At 41.0% G+C, this 16446-nt stretch overlaps 1 protein-coding gene across 1 annotated transcript in view; it reads left to right on the forward strand.

Annotated features, from left to right (window-relative positions):
* Nucleotides 1-16446, forward strand: part of MALRD1 (MAM and LDL receptor class A domain containing 1) — a 532671-nt gene that overhangs the window by 114114 nt on the left and 402111 nt on the right. Inside the window, exons 13-15 of the mRNA XM_074985504.1 lie at nucleotides 1634-1807; nucleotides 5138-5253; nucleotides 9560-9729. Coding sequence (XP_074841605.1) covers nucleotides 1634-1807; nucleotides 5138-5253; nucleotides 9560-9729 — 460 coding nt within the window. The remainder of the gene's footprint in view (nucleotides 1-1633; nucleotides 1808-5137; nucleotides 5254-9559; nucleotides 9730-16446) is intronic.

Below are 16446 nucleotides of genomic sequence, written 5' to 3' on the forward strand. Positions count from 1 at the left end.
ATTGCTGGTGTAGCCAGAGCTAAAATCAGCAAAACTGGGCTTCTGCTATTTTGTTTGGAAGAACTGGAATAAGTTATATAGGTGAAAGCTCAGATTTGCCCATATAAACTGTGCTCATGCTAAGAGTCCTTAGCTGGTATGGCATACCAACACAGCTATATTAGCAGAGTTGTTCTAGTGTAGGCTTGGCCTTAGCCTGAATGGAAGATGGCTACTCTATCCATCAGCTTCAGGAACTTCTGTGATTGCCCATAGATCAACGATGGCTTGCTGGCAACCACCAACGCTCCCCTGCACAATACAGCTATGTATAGTTATCCTAAAATTATCAGAGAGGTAGCCAAGTTAGTCTGTATCTTCAAAAACAACAAGAAATCCTGAGTCACCTTGTAGACTAACAGATATTTTGGAGCATAAGCTTTTATTGGCAAAATGCATACATGTGATGAAGCAGGTCTTTGCCATGAAAGCTTATGGTCCAAATATCTGTTAGTCTATAAAGTGCCACAGGACATCTTGTCTTTGTTCTAAAATTGTTTGAGTTCTTTAGATCCATGTGCTTGCATCCTGTAATTTAAGAATAAGGAAACTGGAGAACATTTTCTGTGTAATCTGATGATCCAAGGAACACTGTGGAAACTCATCACAAAGGATGGAGAAAGAACTAGAAAATAGACTTTTTAACAGCCAGTTGTATTCACCAGCTGAGTGTCCTTTCATTTGCACTCAAAGATGATCAGATATCTAGGGCTTGCAGAGAATAGATGGTTTTGCAGTTGCAGGATTCTAGCCTTTCATTATCCAGAAAAAAAATACAAGAAGAAACAAGACCAATGTATTTTGCTTGAAAATCTTATTTTTCTCCAACTCTTGTGGTCACTATGCTTTGCAAAATGCTGCTTAATAAAAAAATAATGAAATTAGATCGGGATATATTAGACATCAAACCTGGTATTACAGGTCAGTCTAGAGGGCTAATGAGTTATGTCTTCTGTCTTTCTAGCTTCTGTGCATTCCACACCAGTCTTTCCAGATGCTTACACCCTGTTGTCTCTCTTCCTATCCTTTGCCCTCCTTTTAGATTTCAGGAGATCATCAGAATAATATAATAAAATCTCCTTTCTCATAATTTTTATCCCTTTGAAGATTTAAATGTTTGTTCCTTAGAAATGAAAATTAGATGAAGACTGGGAACATGTGGTGTTCCGTATTTTTACATCACTGTCTGATTTTCCTTAAGCCTCACTGAGGCTGCCTTTTCAAATATTTTATCCATGTCTCAGGGTACAGTTTTGAAAATAACAATTATTCTTGGTGAAACTCCCTGATGGGACCTCCCAGACTCATAGATAGATGTCTACAGGTTATGATGTAAATGTATTATTAAAATCATAGGTACATATTTATAGTGTCTTTAGCTTTTTGACACAAATTCCCATACAGTACTTTGGGATCCTGTGTGTTCAAAGGTGATTCCTTTACGCCTGGTGCATTATGTCCTGTGCATGCGTACACAATACATTGACACTGTGTATGCAAAGTTAGTTTATATTGTCATGCTATACATCTGTATTGAAACAGCTGTAGGTTGGTAGGCTGTTGAACACATTTAAATAAACATTTCTTTCAACAGATAATATTTTGGTATCAGTTATCTCAGGATTCCCAGCTCTCTGTCTTTAAGAGAACTGTCCTTGGTGAGACTATGCAAAAACTAAGCAACATGACAAGCTTGTCCAAGAGGCAGTGGACTAAATCGAATATTTTTATAGAAAGCAAACCTGAGGAAATCTCAGCACCTTTCCAGGTAACTGTACTGGCAATTACATTTATGTTGTGTGCAAATTGTTATTTCAATATGGCTTTTGAAATAAATTTATTTTCATAAAATAATCTTTGCTTACCCTTTTATTAAGTATTCCTCTAACCTTTTTCTAAAAAGTTGAGTATTAATGAGGGATGCCAGTGCTTCTGAAGTTTATGCATTAAAATCACACATTTGTGATGACAGTCAAGTAGCAAATGTGCAGTATAATAAAAGAATGGAATGAGTATTTCTGACACAGTCATGGAAAGGTATATACCATTCTGGGGTTTATTAACAAGACCTTAAAAGAGAGACATGGGAGTTAATTGCTCCACTCCAGTCAGCACTGGAGTATGTTGTCCAATTCTGCATGTCACACTTTAGGAAATATGTGGAGAAACTGTTGGTAGTCCACAGGAGGAAATAAATGTGATAAAAGGTTGAAAAAAGGTGTGAGGACAGGTGGGAAGATGAGCATGCTTAGTTTTGAGATGAGAAGACAGACGAGAGGCATGATAAGCATTTAAATATGCAAAGGGTTGTTATAAAGAAAATAGTGTTTGATTGTTCTTCATGTCTTCTGAAGGAAGGACAAGAAGTAATGGGCCAAATATGCAGCAGGGGAGGTTTAGGCTCAACACTAAAAGAAATACTTCTAATTATAAGTGTAGGTAAGCTCCAAAATAGGCTTCCAAGGGAAGAAGTTGTGGCATCGCCATTACTGGAAGTTATCAAGATCAGGTTTGACGAAGACCTGTCAGGAATGGTCTAGTTTTACTTGTTCCAGCTTCATCACAGGGGGGCTTTGATTGATGATATCTTAAGGTCCTTTCTAGCCTTACATTTCTATAATTCTCTGATTACATACTCCAAAATTAGCAATTGATGTTGGCTACATGGAGGGAGAGTGCAGGCTCCTGGACATTTCAGTCAGTAACAATCAATACTTGCAGCATTGATCACCAGCCACAGTTTTGTTTGGCTTTCTCATTGTTTCATGCCTACATGTAACTGGATTATGGTTCTCAGACTTCATGGCACTGTGACCTCCTTCTTATGAGAGAAATTACTACACAGACTGGGGGTGAAGGGCAAGCCAAGCCTTGCTGCCTTGGAGCTTTAGCTGAAGGTGGTGTCGGTGAGGATGGGGGAGACTGTAACCTCAGCCCTGCCTCCCATAGTGAGACTCAGGAGTTTTATTTGACCCCACATGGCAGAGTCCAGGCTTTAGCTTCAGCCCCCAGCAAGTCATATGCCAGCTCTGGTGACCCCATTAAATGGGGTTTGCCCCACTTGGGGTCCCAGCCCATGTTAAGAAACACTGAATTAGATGTAAATGACAATTGTTGAATTACTCACCAACAACATGTAAAGCATTTAGCACACCAAACTTTCTGTTTTGTTCTCTACATTTTGAATGCCACCTTCATAGTAAAAACTATCAAACTGTGGATTACATTCAAGGTCCTCAACCTTTTCCATAAGGAGATTGTTATAGAGCGATCACAACCAATTAAATGTTCAACAACGTTCCTCTCATTTAAGGCAGGATGCTGTTTGAACATTATTAGAAGTTAACAATGTGCTTATTTTATCAGCTCAGTACCATGAGGACAAACGCGGTAGCATTAAGCATTCCCAAGTCAGCAATTGAATATTTTACATTTCTTTAATATGTCTGTAATTTTCTTATATTAGAATTAATTATTTTATATTTCTAGATTTGCTTATATCATAAGATTTCTCATTAATGTTGTAAGAAACAATCTACAATAATTTCACATGCTATGTTCTATATTGACATGGACATTCTTGCCTGTTCTACTTCCTGGAAAGAGTCCATTTAATAACACTACTGTTGAGTAAATTTAGAATCACTTCCTACAATGAGTCTTTTTAAAATGTTGTGACTCTAAACTGAAAAGAGATACTGTTTTGGAACCTACCTGATTTCGACACACATTAAGTATTGTGTATCAAATGTCACCATGAAAACTGCTCTAAAGTGTGGCCTCATGCTATCAGTTTCTATGATAAGAGCCACAGCAAGCCTCCACTGTGTACTTCCTGAAATTTCTGTACTGACACAGCAGTGAAAACATGCCACCTGAATGCTCTCCTTTCCAGATACAGTCAGAGCCTGTCATGTAATGATTTCAACCAACAGGTAGAAAGAGCCAGTTCAGCAGTACCCCCAGAACCCTGATGAGTTAATGCTTAATGCTGGGCACTTAGTTCTGGCTGCAAGAGTGAGATAAGTCAATTGCCCTTCAGGCACATATTGATGGGACATAATCACACTCCGTCATCCATCATGCATGTCTTTTAGCAGAGAGTTTGCCTTCTGGATGTTATAAGAGCAGATCCTCTGGTAGATCTGCATTACTTCACAAACATAAAGTCACCATTAACCTGGTAGATCTGCCATATGAACATTCCTCCTGGATGTGGGTGGATCCTGGAGTTATATGTTACTGTCTTATTAGCCCCTACACCACTCTTAACAGCAGAGGTGTAGCAAGAGTGTGCCAAAATCCCAGTGATTCCTGCCAGCTGGAATGGCCCCTTGAAAAAAAGGTCTGCCTTAATTTTGATCTATGGTGCTCTAAAAAGTTTTCCTAAGGTAGGTCATAGCTGAACAATTGTGCTTGTTTCATAGGCATGGGAGCCACACCCCTCAAGATTAGTTTTACTTTTATGAAAGCTTTTAAAGACAAGGCTAAGAAACAAAAGCTGTTTTGCATAAATGATACGCTGAATCATAGGACTGTAGTTAAGTGAACCAATATCAGCCTTCAGTGACTTCAGGTATGAAATGTGGCTTTTTTATTGTGCTAAGCTGGAAGGGAGTTCAGAACATTGTTCATTTAAAAGTATCTTTAGATGCACACATTACACTGTATGTATCTCTTATATGGACAGTCTTACTGACTTCAGCAGATGTGATATAAATTAACACATATCTCAATTAAATTGAGTAGTAAACCACCACATTTGGTTACTCTGAATAGCTAATTTAAACAGGCATAATAGCTTAATGGCTCTACAAGGAAGTCTGTATGTTCAGGAAGCGATTATTATTGTTGCTTTTGGTTGAAACAAGCTTCCATAACTTTCTATAATGGTAGTTATGTCTTTGAGAATAGTGTGTTTCTGACTTGAGTCTTAACATACTAGTCTCAACTACATGTTTTGCTGGTTAATAACATTTCTCAAAACTTTGGTGGTTGTGATGGTGTTTACTCTCCATAAAGATACTGGGTATTATAAGGAAATGATATGTCCTTTTATAATGTCAACTTTAATAAGGTTATTTCTTTGTCATTATAGATCATTTTACAAGCCACTCTTCTATCAGAGAATGCCACCGTTGCTATAGATGACATCAGTATAACAGAGGAATGTGGTATTGCATATACATCACTTTCAGATACCAGCAAAGGCAAGTTAAATTAAAGCAAATTTAAAAAAATAGGCTTGAAGGACAAAGAATGGTGTCAGGCTAACTTTCTTTTCTATGCTTTGTTGTTCTTTCACAAAAATATTCTTTTAGTAATGGCATTTTCTGGTTTCCTCTAACAAAAAGAATTAAACAATAAAACAAGTAATTTAATTGGCAAAGATTTTAGCCTTTCATGGATATTATTTTTATTATTAAATTTCTTTCATTTTCTACATTTGTACATGCATAGTCTAAATAATGGCTTTTTAGGAGGGGGGTTTAAAGCATTTAGTGATCTAACCACTTTTTATATGGATGTTAATTGAACACTAGAGCAGAACACAGGTCTATATAAGCAAGCGCACAGTCTGCATTGAAGCCTGTCATTTTATGTCTAACATGAGTTGCTAGACTTAGTTTCCATTGGAGTCACAGTGATTTAAACTGCTGCTGGATGGCCACAACGTATGGCTCCATCTGCATCTATGGCTCTGTCAAGTCAGAGGGGGACAGAAGAGTGATAGAGTGGACATATATTAGCATTAGGCTGCTGCTACACTACCAAGGTCCCATCAGAGGGGCCATGGTAATGAAGCAACTTGAAGCAAGCTAATGAGATGCTGACATGCATATTCAGTGCCTTATTAGCATAATAGCAGCTGCGTGAACAAACATCAATTTTCAGATTGGCAATGAAGATGGGGGAAGCTTCGAAATAAGGGTCCCACTTTGACATTCCCTTACTCCCACTGAACTAGAACAGAGTAAGGTCATGTCGAAGTGGGGCGATTATTTCGAAGCTGCCCCCATCTTCACTGTCAATCTGAAAATGGACGCTTGTTTGCGCAGCTGCCATTATGCTAATGAGGGCTGAATATGCATGTCAGCACTTCATTAGCTTGCTTCAAATTGCCTCATTACCACAGGTCTTCTGACAGGACCATGGTAGTATAGCAGCAGTCTTTGACTGAATGAGTTTCTGTTCCCAGAATAAACTAGAAGGGGTTGATCCTGAACCAGCAGGAACCAGCTGAAATAAATCAGGGCAATTAGGCCAATTAAAACAACTGGGGACAAATAAGAGGCTTGTAGACTTAAGGGAGCTAGGTTAAGCAGGACAGCTATAGCCAATAAAGAATCAGCTGAGACTAGCTATTAAAAGGCTTGTCTTCTGCTGGCTCAGTGCTGTGTGAGAGTGGAGAAGGTAAGGAGTTGTGCAGAGTCAGAGAGGTGTACCCAATAGAAAAGCCTGTAGTAAGGAGAGTGCTGGGGACCACTGTGGGAGAGTGGCCCAGGAAATCATCATTGTCAAGCAGCTGAAACCTAAGACATTGTTGGCAACTGATATCAGAGGCTCCTGGGCTGGAGCCCAGAGTAGAGGGTAGCTCTGGGCTCCCTACCATTGCCTCCATCCTCTATACAGCACAGGAAGAGGAGGGATATGGTGAAGAGTTTGTCTTGCCTGAATCACTTGGATGGGCAGTGGAGACTATGGAGTTAGATCTTCTCTCTTTTTCTTGTGCTGACTGATAAGAGAAGCCCATCAAAACTGGTAGCTGGTGTCTAACATAAGGATTGCTGTGAACCACTGAGGCAAATAATCTGCCAAAAAGCACAGGACCCACCAACCTGGAAGAGGATCTTTGTCACACATCATATATTCATTAAATAGAGCAGTGTTATAAGGTAGCATAGGCATAGATATTTCTAGGGAAGTTAATGATGATAGGTGGGTAACACAAAAACCTGAGTTTCATCAACCCCATTTTCTGGAAAATGAATGACATAGTGGGAATGCGGTTTTTAGCTGGCTTCCCTGGTCCCACAGCTACAGCCATATATTACAGTGTATTAAGACCTTTAGGAATTTGTTGAAGATGATTTCTTTTAACCCCTACTCGAATATCAATCACACTCGAGCAAAGTCCTGACCAAGGAGTTGGACTGGTATGCCAACAAATCCATTCACAAACTGAAAAAAAAATTTCTTTTACACTGTGGCTACAATAAATTTAGCATGTTTTGAGTATCACATTGAAATCAGTCCTGGACTCTCTTGTTAACAGTGCAACACAGAACATCTGGCTTCTGTGCATTTCCTTTTATAGGAAACAGGAAACGTTGGGATCAGAATCAAGGCGTGCAGTTGCTACACTGATTTGTATTAGGCACAAATATTATTGCAAGATTTTCCCTTGATTGGTGGGGTGAAAGCTACGTGCTGGTAAAGTATTCATGAGAAAAATGTCCTGTACATATGATGCTCACTTGAAACAGTTGACTTTCAATAGGAGTTGGTCATCTAACTCCCTTAGGTGCTGTTGTGTTAATTTTGATGGACGATATGACTCTAGATAGAAAGAGATGTTAATATGGTGACATCACAATACAACACTAAGCAATTAAATGTGGTTTGAGCTTCTCAGTCCAGAGAACCCAACCTTAATTATTTTGTCCACCAACTAGGCCCAATTTGTGGCACACCATTTTTGGCTCATTGATTTATGATTCCACTCTTTTGTTTTGCCAGTCACAGTCTTAACCTGGTCATTGAGTCAACTCAGTAAACCTTTTTGTTTGGATTCATTCAGTCTTCCCATCTTTGTGGCTGGTTTTTATGATCTTGATGAGGTGAATTGGATTTTTGTTATCCTGGGCAATGTAGGACATGTCAATACTACAAATTTACATTGGTGCAGCTTCACTAGTTCATCTGGGCTGGCGTTGGGCAGCTATTGAGGATGCTTTATGACAATGGAAGAGAGTTCTCCCATTAGCTTACTATCTGCACCTCCCAGAGAGGTGATAGCTACACTGGCAAGAGAAGATCTCCCATTGTGCTGTCTCCACAGGGGTTAATGGCATTATAAGTGTGTCACTCAGTGGTCTGGGTTTTATACATCTGAGTAATGTAATTAAACCAAAGTACGTATGCAGTTTAGACCAAGCCTTACAGTACAGGCCCCTGAGCATCAGTGCTTTGATAAATCCTGTCTTTGAATTCTAAGCTCTTTTACCCAAATGCATAATTTATCACCATGGTGGGGCATCCAACATACTGAAGGATGTCATGGAAAATAATCTTATGCTGGAAGAAGTCTGCTGTCATCTAGAAAAGAGACTAACATTAACTTGTTAGCCGGTGGCCGGGTAATGTGAGGTGAGGTACTCCCCTGAGTCCTAAACAACCCAGTTTTTTACTGTTAGAGCAGGGAGCTCCTAACACTCTCACCTACGGCCAGGCTGTGGTAACCAAACAGTTAAAGTTCTTTTTGTTGTGCCGGCTGTGTTGTAGCGACAAAAGGATAACAGGGTCAGGCTTGGATCTTAACTGGTTACAAGTTTATTAAGCTACAGTTATAAGCGTGTGGTTACAAAAGGCTATTGTCTACTTCTTATATACTAGCAAAGTATAGGTGTTAACAAGTTATGTTACAATCCAATACAAAGATATCTGTTACCATCTAACACAATGATATCTTGATACAACGACGTCTAGTTACAGAGCTCTAATTCCTTAGCTGTGCACAAAAAAAAACGGAGACCTAGCATGGGTATATCTTACCCTCTCTGCGTCTCTCGATACCAGCGTAGCCAAGCCAGATCAGTCACTCAATTCCGCGGAAAGACGAATATGAGGCTGGGCGTCCCTAGTTGTGGACCTCGGGAGGCAATCACCTGACCAAACCAGCAGGTAGTTAGTTGGTGGAGATGCACTCAAAGTTAGAGTGCTGCTGGACCCATCTTTTATACCCCTTTTTCGGTTACATATTCTCTTTCTTATCTATGGTGCCAGATCATACTGGTCTGTCTTTTGTGACGCCAGTTTGTTACAAGGGCAATTCTTACTTAATTTGCACTTGTAAGACAGGAGATAAGCAATTCAGGAGTACAGGACATTCTTTTTGTGTGGGCGGAGACTTCCTCTTCTGGGATGGTATGTGTGTGCATCAAATCCATCAATGCCAGCTGGGGTGATTTCTTGAGGGTCCCCCCCTCTCTTGTTGACAGTTTGGCCTGTTAGCCTTCTATCTGTACTTTCTGTTTCTCAGGGTCACGATGAGCTAGCACATCTGGGCCTCAATCAGAGGCATCAAAGACTGTGCTGTCAGCAGCCATTTCCGTGCTCTGTGTGCTCCTCAGTGGGGGTGGGGGCAGCGAGCAAGCTGGCTTGTAAGGGGGAGACTTTGTCTGGCTACATAACTTGATTTCTAGCTCAATAAAAATGACGTGAAAAGGTCACTATATATAACTGAATCCATCTCTGTGCACTACTATGTATGTATATGGTAAAAAGGACATTTCACCAGTTTTCTTTTATATTTTTTAAAAGGGGAAGCAAACTTTACAAATACTGAGTCTCCATCCTTTCTTTGTCCACTGGGGTTTTTACCATGTGAAGATGGAGCCTGCATTTTGTCCAACAAATTTTGTGATTTCACACCTGACTGCTCAAATGGATATGATGAGGCCAAATGCTGTAAGTGAAAACTCATGCTAGTAACTCATGCTATAAGGATATATACGTACATGCTCACTTGGAGTCTTGCAGCCTCCCATTACTTCATTAGCTGTGTTATTTAATCAAGAGTACAAACTCCAGAGATGCAGTGTTTTCTCTTTGTATGGAATCTGCATTGATGTCTCTTTGTTGTATAAGAGTAGCTGCCCTTTTAAATTTTAAAACAAAACAAAACACAACAAAACAAAAAAGCCGCACACTGATTTATGAGCAGAATGTAGCTGTTTAAGAGAGTTTTTTCTTGTTCAACACCTATGCTGTAAAGCACCAGGTGCAGTTTTATGCTAAGCTGAGAAAATGATGGTAGTCAAGGCCTGATTTGTTTTTCAAAGATGAACATACACCATTGCACATGTCTAATTTCCACATACAAATGCTACAACTGGTTTTATAAATCTAATATTTATGTATGGCTATTTAGAAGCAGAGATACCATGTGGAGATGCAGTTACTGCACAAGCAATCACTGTTGCCTGTGTCAACTTTCAAAATTAGGTCTTGGCTCTGGACTTCATTACTGAACGTGTTATAAAAGCCCACAAGCAAGCCAAGTTACCATGTATTTGCTGATCTTTCCAAAGGAGGTACTGTTACAGATCCACAGGATTAGTGCTACACTCTCAGATTTGGAATACTCTTTTGGAAGAGCCTCCTTTCTGTGCCAAACCCCCAAGGGACACAGTCTTCACTGCCTCTCAAGACTAAACTACTGAGGCTTCAGTGCTTCTGCTTCACACTGTGAGCCGTTTTCAGAGAGCCCAACTGAGCTAGAGTACTGGTGGAGACTAGCACGCTCTTCAGGGTTTAATGCACTTCCCAGATATTTGCAGACGCTCAAACAGCATTGTCAAAACAATAATTAACTGGAACTTAGCATGGGAAGTCCTTAGGTTAGCATGGAAAAATGTAAAGTAAAGCATAGCCCAAGCCGATTTTGAAATTTTAAATGTGAGCTGGCAAAATTTGCAGATGAAATACAACTGTTGCAATATAGTGAAGTCCAAAGAAGAGTGCAAAGAGCTTCAAAAGGATCTAAAAATTTAGGAAACTGAGCAACAAAATGGCAGATGAATTTTAATGATGGTAAATGTAAAGTAATGCGTATTGGAAACTATAATTCCAAATATACATACAAAGGGATGGGGACTAATGTAGCTGTTACAGTTTGAGAGAAATGTTGGAATCATTGTGGATAGTCCTCTGAAAACACCCTCAGCAGCAGCAGTCAAAAAGGCAAACAAGGTTAAGAATCATTAAGAAAGAGACAGAGCTTATCTTATTGCACCTGTATTAACTCTATGGTATGCCCATATCTTGAATACTGTATGTGGTTGCCTCATCTCAGGAAAGATGCCTTTGCATTGAAAAAAGTTCAGAAACGGTCCTAAAAGGGTAAGGAATGCCTGCCATATGAAGAGAGATTTAAAAGACTGGGACTTTTCAGCTTGGAAAAGAGATGACTGATGGGGGCATATGACAGACTGGTGTGGAAAAAGTGAATAAAGAAGAGTTATTTACTCCTTTCCATGACACAAGAACTTGGGGGTCACCAAATAAAAATGTAGCAGGGTTAAAACAAACAAAAGGAAACACTTCTTCACTCAATGCAGTCAATCTGTGGAACTCTTTGCCAGTGGATGTTTGTGAAGTCCAAGATTATAAAAGAGTTAAAGAAAGAGCTAAATAAATTCATGGCGTTTATGTTCTCCCCATTAAGCAGAACTAGACTGGAACTGCAAAACATGTGTTGAACCAAGAGTCTGAGTCTGGCGCCTAGGCTTTGGTTCTGGCCCATCAGACGACAGTATTAAGTTTCCTGTGCTGCCTACAAGAGACTTCCCTGTTTGAACAGAATCACAACCAAAACCCTTAATGAGACAAATAGCGGTAATACATGTTAAAATAACTCATTAGATCTTACCATGAATAAAACCTGCATCTGCCATTATACTAACTACAAGCAAACGAAAACATGCTAAATTCATTTTTGTGGGGCTACAGTCACTAAAGAAGGTGGAGATGTACTTCTACTGAGTGAGAAGAGAATTTCTCATTTTATTTCTTTGTAGATGATACTGGGAGAACTGCACCAGTCACAGTATCACACACACCCCGCCCCCCCCCCAGAGCACTTCTAAATGCTGAATAGAATTTAAGTGGTTCCCACTACTAAATAGAGTAATAGTTCTTTAAGGTCATCGCGCCTTCATTTTATTTAGATGCTTGATCTTTAAGGGCCCTGAATTAAAAAGTAGTCATTTTAAAGTGCCTGGCATAAGGTTTACTCTCTATTCTGGTCAAATGTCTGAATGGCAGATTTGGCAAGAGACACTGCTGTTTTAGGGGCTGATCCTTCAAACATGTAAGAAACATTAGTTTTATGAGCAATCCCATTGAATGTACTGGCACTATGCAAATGAACAATGTACGTGTATTGAGGTTGGGAGCATGATCCTTGCCCATGAAATCAATGCCAATACTCCCTTTAACTTTGGTAGTACAAGGTCTAGCCCTGAGTGAGAGCAAATATATTTTTTGTTAATCATATTTTATTAAGTATAATTTTTAAAATTTAATTGAATTACTTATTTGGAGGATATTTTTCTCCATCAGCTCCATCTTTTCCCTAAAAATCCTCACGTTATATTCCCAGCATTTTGTACGTATAACTTTATCAATTTCAAATATGACACTGACACTTTGAAGATAAAAATGAATGGGAAAGAATGATCCTGTAATTAAAACACAAAGCAAGGCACCGAGAATATGAGCTCTCATTCTAGCTCTTCCATGGAAACCCTGAATGACCTCTGACATGCTACCAGGCAACTTGTGCCTTTGCTTCCTTCCCTGCAAAATTAAAATAAGAACCTCATAAGCTTATTGTGAGAATAAATTACAATAATGTTTGTTCAGTGTTTCAATGTCTTTGGGTGGAAGGACTGTGTAATAGCCAAATATTTTATTGTCATACTGTGGCAGCATTTAGGACTGAAAATATCCGGGACATCTTAGCTTATCCACTGCATAACTTTTGTAATACACATCCTTTTTTCCATAGAACTGTCTGTCACTATTCCAAAGTTTAATTTCTCTCCGAAAAGAAATTTCTTCTAGACTCCCTGGCTATGTCTATATTACATTCCCCTTTTGGAAGGGGAATGCAAATGCAGCCAATCAGAAATGCAAATGAGGTCCTGATTTACATATCAGGTGCTTCATGAGCATAATGGCAGCCACTCACTGTTCCAGAAGTGTTGTTTTCAGAAAGAAAAAAAAACAAATAAACAGGCAGTGTAGATGGGGTTTATTTGAAAACAAGCCCTGTTTTCAAAAGAACCCTTCTTCCTGAAAAATATGTTCTCTCTTTCAAAACATTCTGAGTGTTTACATCCTCTATATCTAACTTTGAAATGTTCTTTGTAGACATGTCATACTTTTTATTTTGACTAACATGAGTATTTTACAGATCTAGATGTACAGCTTTGTTGCATTCTTCTGTATGTTTTTGCCAAGTTTCTTTAAAATATGTTGTAAAGTTTTCTGAGCCAAGTGAATAACATAGTTTTGTTTGGTGGCCAAACAAACAAAAAAATCTATCAGTTTTCACACACACACACGCGCGTGCTCATGCGTGTGTGTGTATGAGTGTGTGTGTGTGTATATATATATATGTGTATATATGTGTGTGTAGAAAAAAGGCATTTCCAATGAAAATGTTGGAAAGTCATGGATGTTTTTGAATTCATGAACAAAAATCATTTTGGATCAATCCTGCAGTCTTATATTTTTGGTGAATAAACTACTTGTCTTAAAAAAACATGCCCAACACTATGTAATATACAATAGAAATAATAAAATGCCATTAATTGAAATTGAAGAATATTCATCCCCAAAATGGGCTGAGGCTGGACAAGACTTTCAAACAGAAATATGCAAAAACTGTTTTTCTGTTCAACAGCTGAATTGAAAATTGGGAAATAATTGTTTTGGCTGGACACAAAATGAATTTTTTCAATTATTTTGTGACCGACCTACCCCACAAAAACACAAGAATGAAAATTGTTTGGAGTCAAATGAGACATATATTTTGTTTCCTTTTTGAGGTTTTAAACTTTTTTATCATTACATTGAACTAACATTTGAAAGAAAATGTAATTTTAAATAAAAATAGTCAAAGGATTTGTTTTTATAAATGTAAAAAATGTTTTGACTACTTTCAAAAAAAATTCAACCAGACCAGATCTCATGAGCTTGTGTCAAATTTGCCAGTGATTCAGCTGACCTGAATCTACATTTTGATTCAAAAATGTTGCCTAGTATTAGTAGTGTAGAGACATTTCAATGCTTATAAATATCAACCTTCTGCCACTATAACGTATTATTTATTTATAATCTGATACCATCTACAGGTCTCAGTTTAGAATCCTCACCAAGTGGAATAGTTAGAAATGTGACCTATCACATTTATGTGTCTTTTGTAACACCAGTATATACTGTCAGTCCAAAATTTGCATAATGCCTTTTGGAAGGAATCTAATGGCTTTCTTTTTCAATCTAATGATGATGATAGCCTACTGGATAAGCCATGAAACTGAGAGTCAGGAGACCTCAGTTCTAAAGAGCTATATCTACATGGGCAGCTTCAGTCAATAGATCTCACTATCAGCAAGATAACCCCAGCCCAAGCTCCACACGCTCTTAAAGGCTCCCCCCACAGTACCCGGCCACAGTCCCTGTGTGTAGCAAACATTGCAGAGCCCCACAGGCACAGCCAAGCCCCTGCAGGGATCCCAGTCTCCAATGAGGTGGCCTGCTCCTGCCATTCCAGCAGCATTCAGCTCTCTCTGGAGTGAGGGCCATCTGCTGCTGCTTCTGCCTCTTGTCCTCATCGGGGTGTTCCATCACCTCTGGGAGAATGACGACACTGAGGAGGAGCCCATGGATGACGTCTCCATTGCCCCAGTATCCTGGCAGCCCTCCCCACCTGGGGTGGCAGGATGGGTCTGGCGGTATCCCACCAGCTCTGCTTGGCGGGACCGGGTAGTGATGGGGCAGTGGGGCGACGAACAGTGGGTCTGCAACTTTTGCATGTGGAAAGCCACCTTCCTAGAGATGTGCAACCAGCTCGCCCCTGCCCTGCCCAGACAGGACACAAATATGCAGCTTGCCCTCACCCTTGGGAGAAGGGTGGCCATAGTTTTGTGGAAGCTGGCAACACCAGACGTTTACCACTCTGTGGCCACCTATTCGAGGTCGGAAAGTCCACCATTGGAACTATATAGATGCAGGTAAAGTAGCCTTGGGCTGCACGGGGAGGGTGTGGGATGGGGGGGATGGGAAGGGGTGACAGGGGTCTGTGGTGCCCACTGGAACCCGGGGCGCCATCCCCCCAGTGACTCATGGCCGTGTCTGGTCCCTTCTCCCCACAGGTGGTGTGCGGCTTCAACCAGATCCTGATCCAGAGGCTCATCCGCATCACAGTCATGGACACCCTGGTGGCTGGCTTCACCATCTGGGGCTTCCCCAGTTGTTCTGGGGCAATGGACAGGACTCATATTCCCATCTGGACCCCAGAACACAGCGCCAGATGCTTTGTAAATCAGAAGGGGTACCACTCAGAGGTCATGCAGGTGCTGGTGGACTACCAAGGCCAGTTGTTCGATGTCTATGTTGGGTGGTTGGGCTGCACACATGATGCCCACATCTTCCAAAATTTGAGCCTCTTCTGCAGGATGGAGGTGAGCACCTGCATCCCTGCCCGGGCGCTGACCTTGGGAGATATGCAGATGCCTCTGTGCATCACGGGGCATGCAGCTTTCCTGCCCCTCCCTTGGCTCATGAGGCCCTACATGGGCCAACAGAACCACACCCAGGAGGTCTTCAATGGCTGCCTCACCCAGGCGAGGAACCCTGTGGAGCTGGCCTTCGGCTGCTTGAAAGGGTGGTTCTGATACCTCCTCATGTGGCTACATGTCGGGGAGGAAGCCATCCCCGCAGCTATGGCCACCTGTTGCGTGCTCCACAGCGTAGTGGAGAGGAAGGAGGAGGAATTCCTGCAGGGAGAGGCACCAGAGGAAGGGAGCAGCTATGAACAACCCAGGGCGGCCCACAACCTGCAGGTGCACGCAGATGGGGTGAGCATTTGGGAGGTCCTGTGGGACTCCTTTGCCCATGGCCCCCAGTGACCCCACCCTAGGGCACCCTGGGGAGGCCACCATCATGCCATACCACTCCCCTACCTCACCTCCCCCATACACACCAGCTTCCCCCAAAGAGTGACACGGGTTGGGTTGAAAAATAAAACCTGTACATAGTTCTGCAACTGTTTTTGAAAATAAACATATGTTTAACACACACATATATAATGGGCCTTTCTATTTACAGTTGCGGGGAGGTGGGTATCCCGAACTGTGGGGAGAGGGTATCAGTCAGGGGCAGGGATTGATGGCCATGACCCACAGCAGTCACAGGAGCCCCTCACACTTCATGGACAGCCTCCCCTGTGGAGTTGGGCTGGGGCCGGGACCATGGGGAAGGTAGGGGTCTGGGGAATGGGCTGCCACTACTTCTGACTAGGTTGGGGGAAAGGGCTGGAAAGGATGGTGAGTCAGTGGGGTTGGGGGGGACCCTGAGGGGAGATGACTCCCAGCCATATCCATTGTCCATTGCAGT

The sequence above is a fragment of the Carettochelys insculpta genome, chromosome 2 (assembly GCF_033958435.1).
Source record: "Carettochelys insculpta isolate YL-2023 chromosome 2, ASM3395843v1, whole genome shotgun sequence".
Lineage (NCBI taxonomy): Eukaryota > Metazoa > Chordata > Testudines > Carettochelyidae > Carettochelys > Carettochelys insculpta.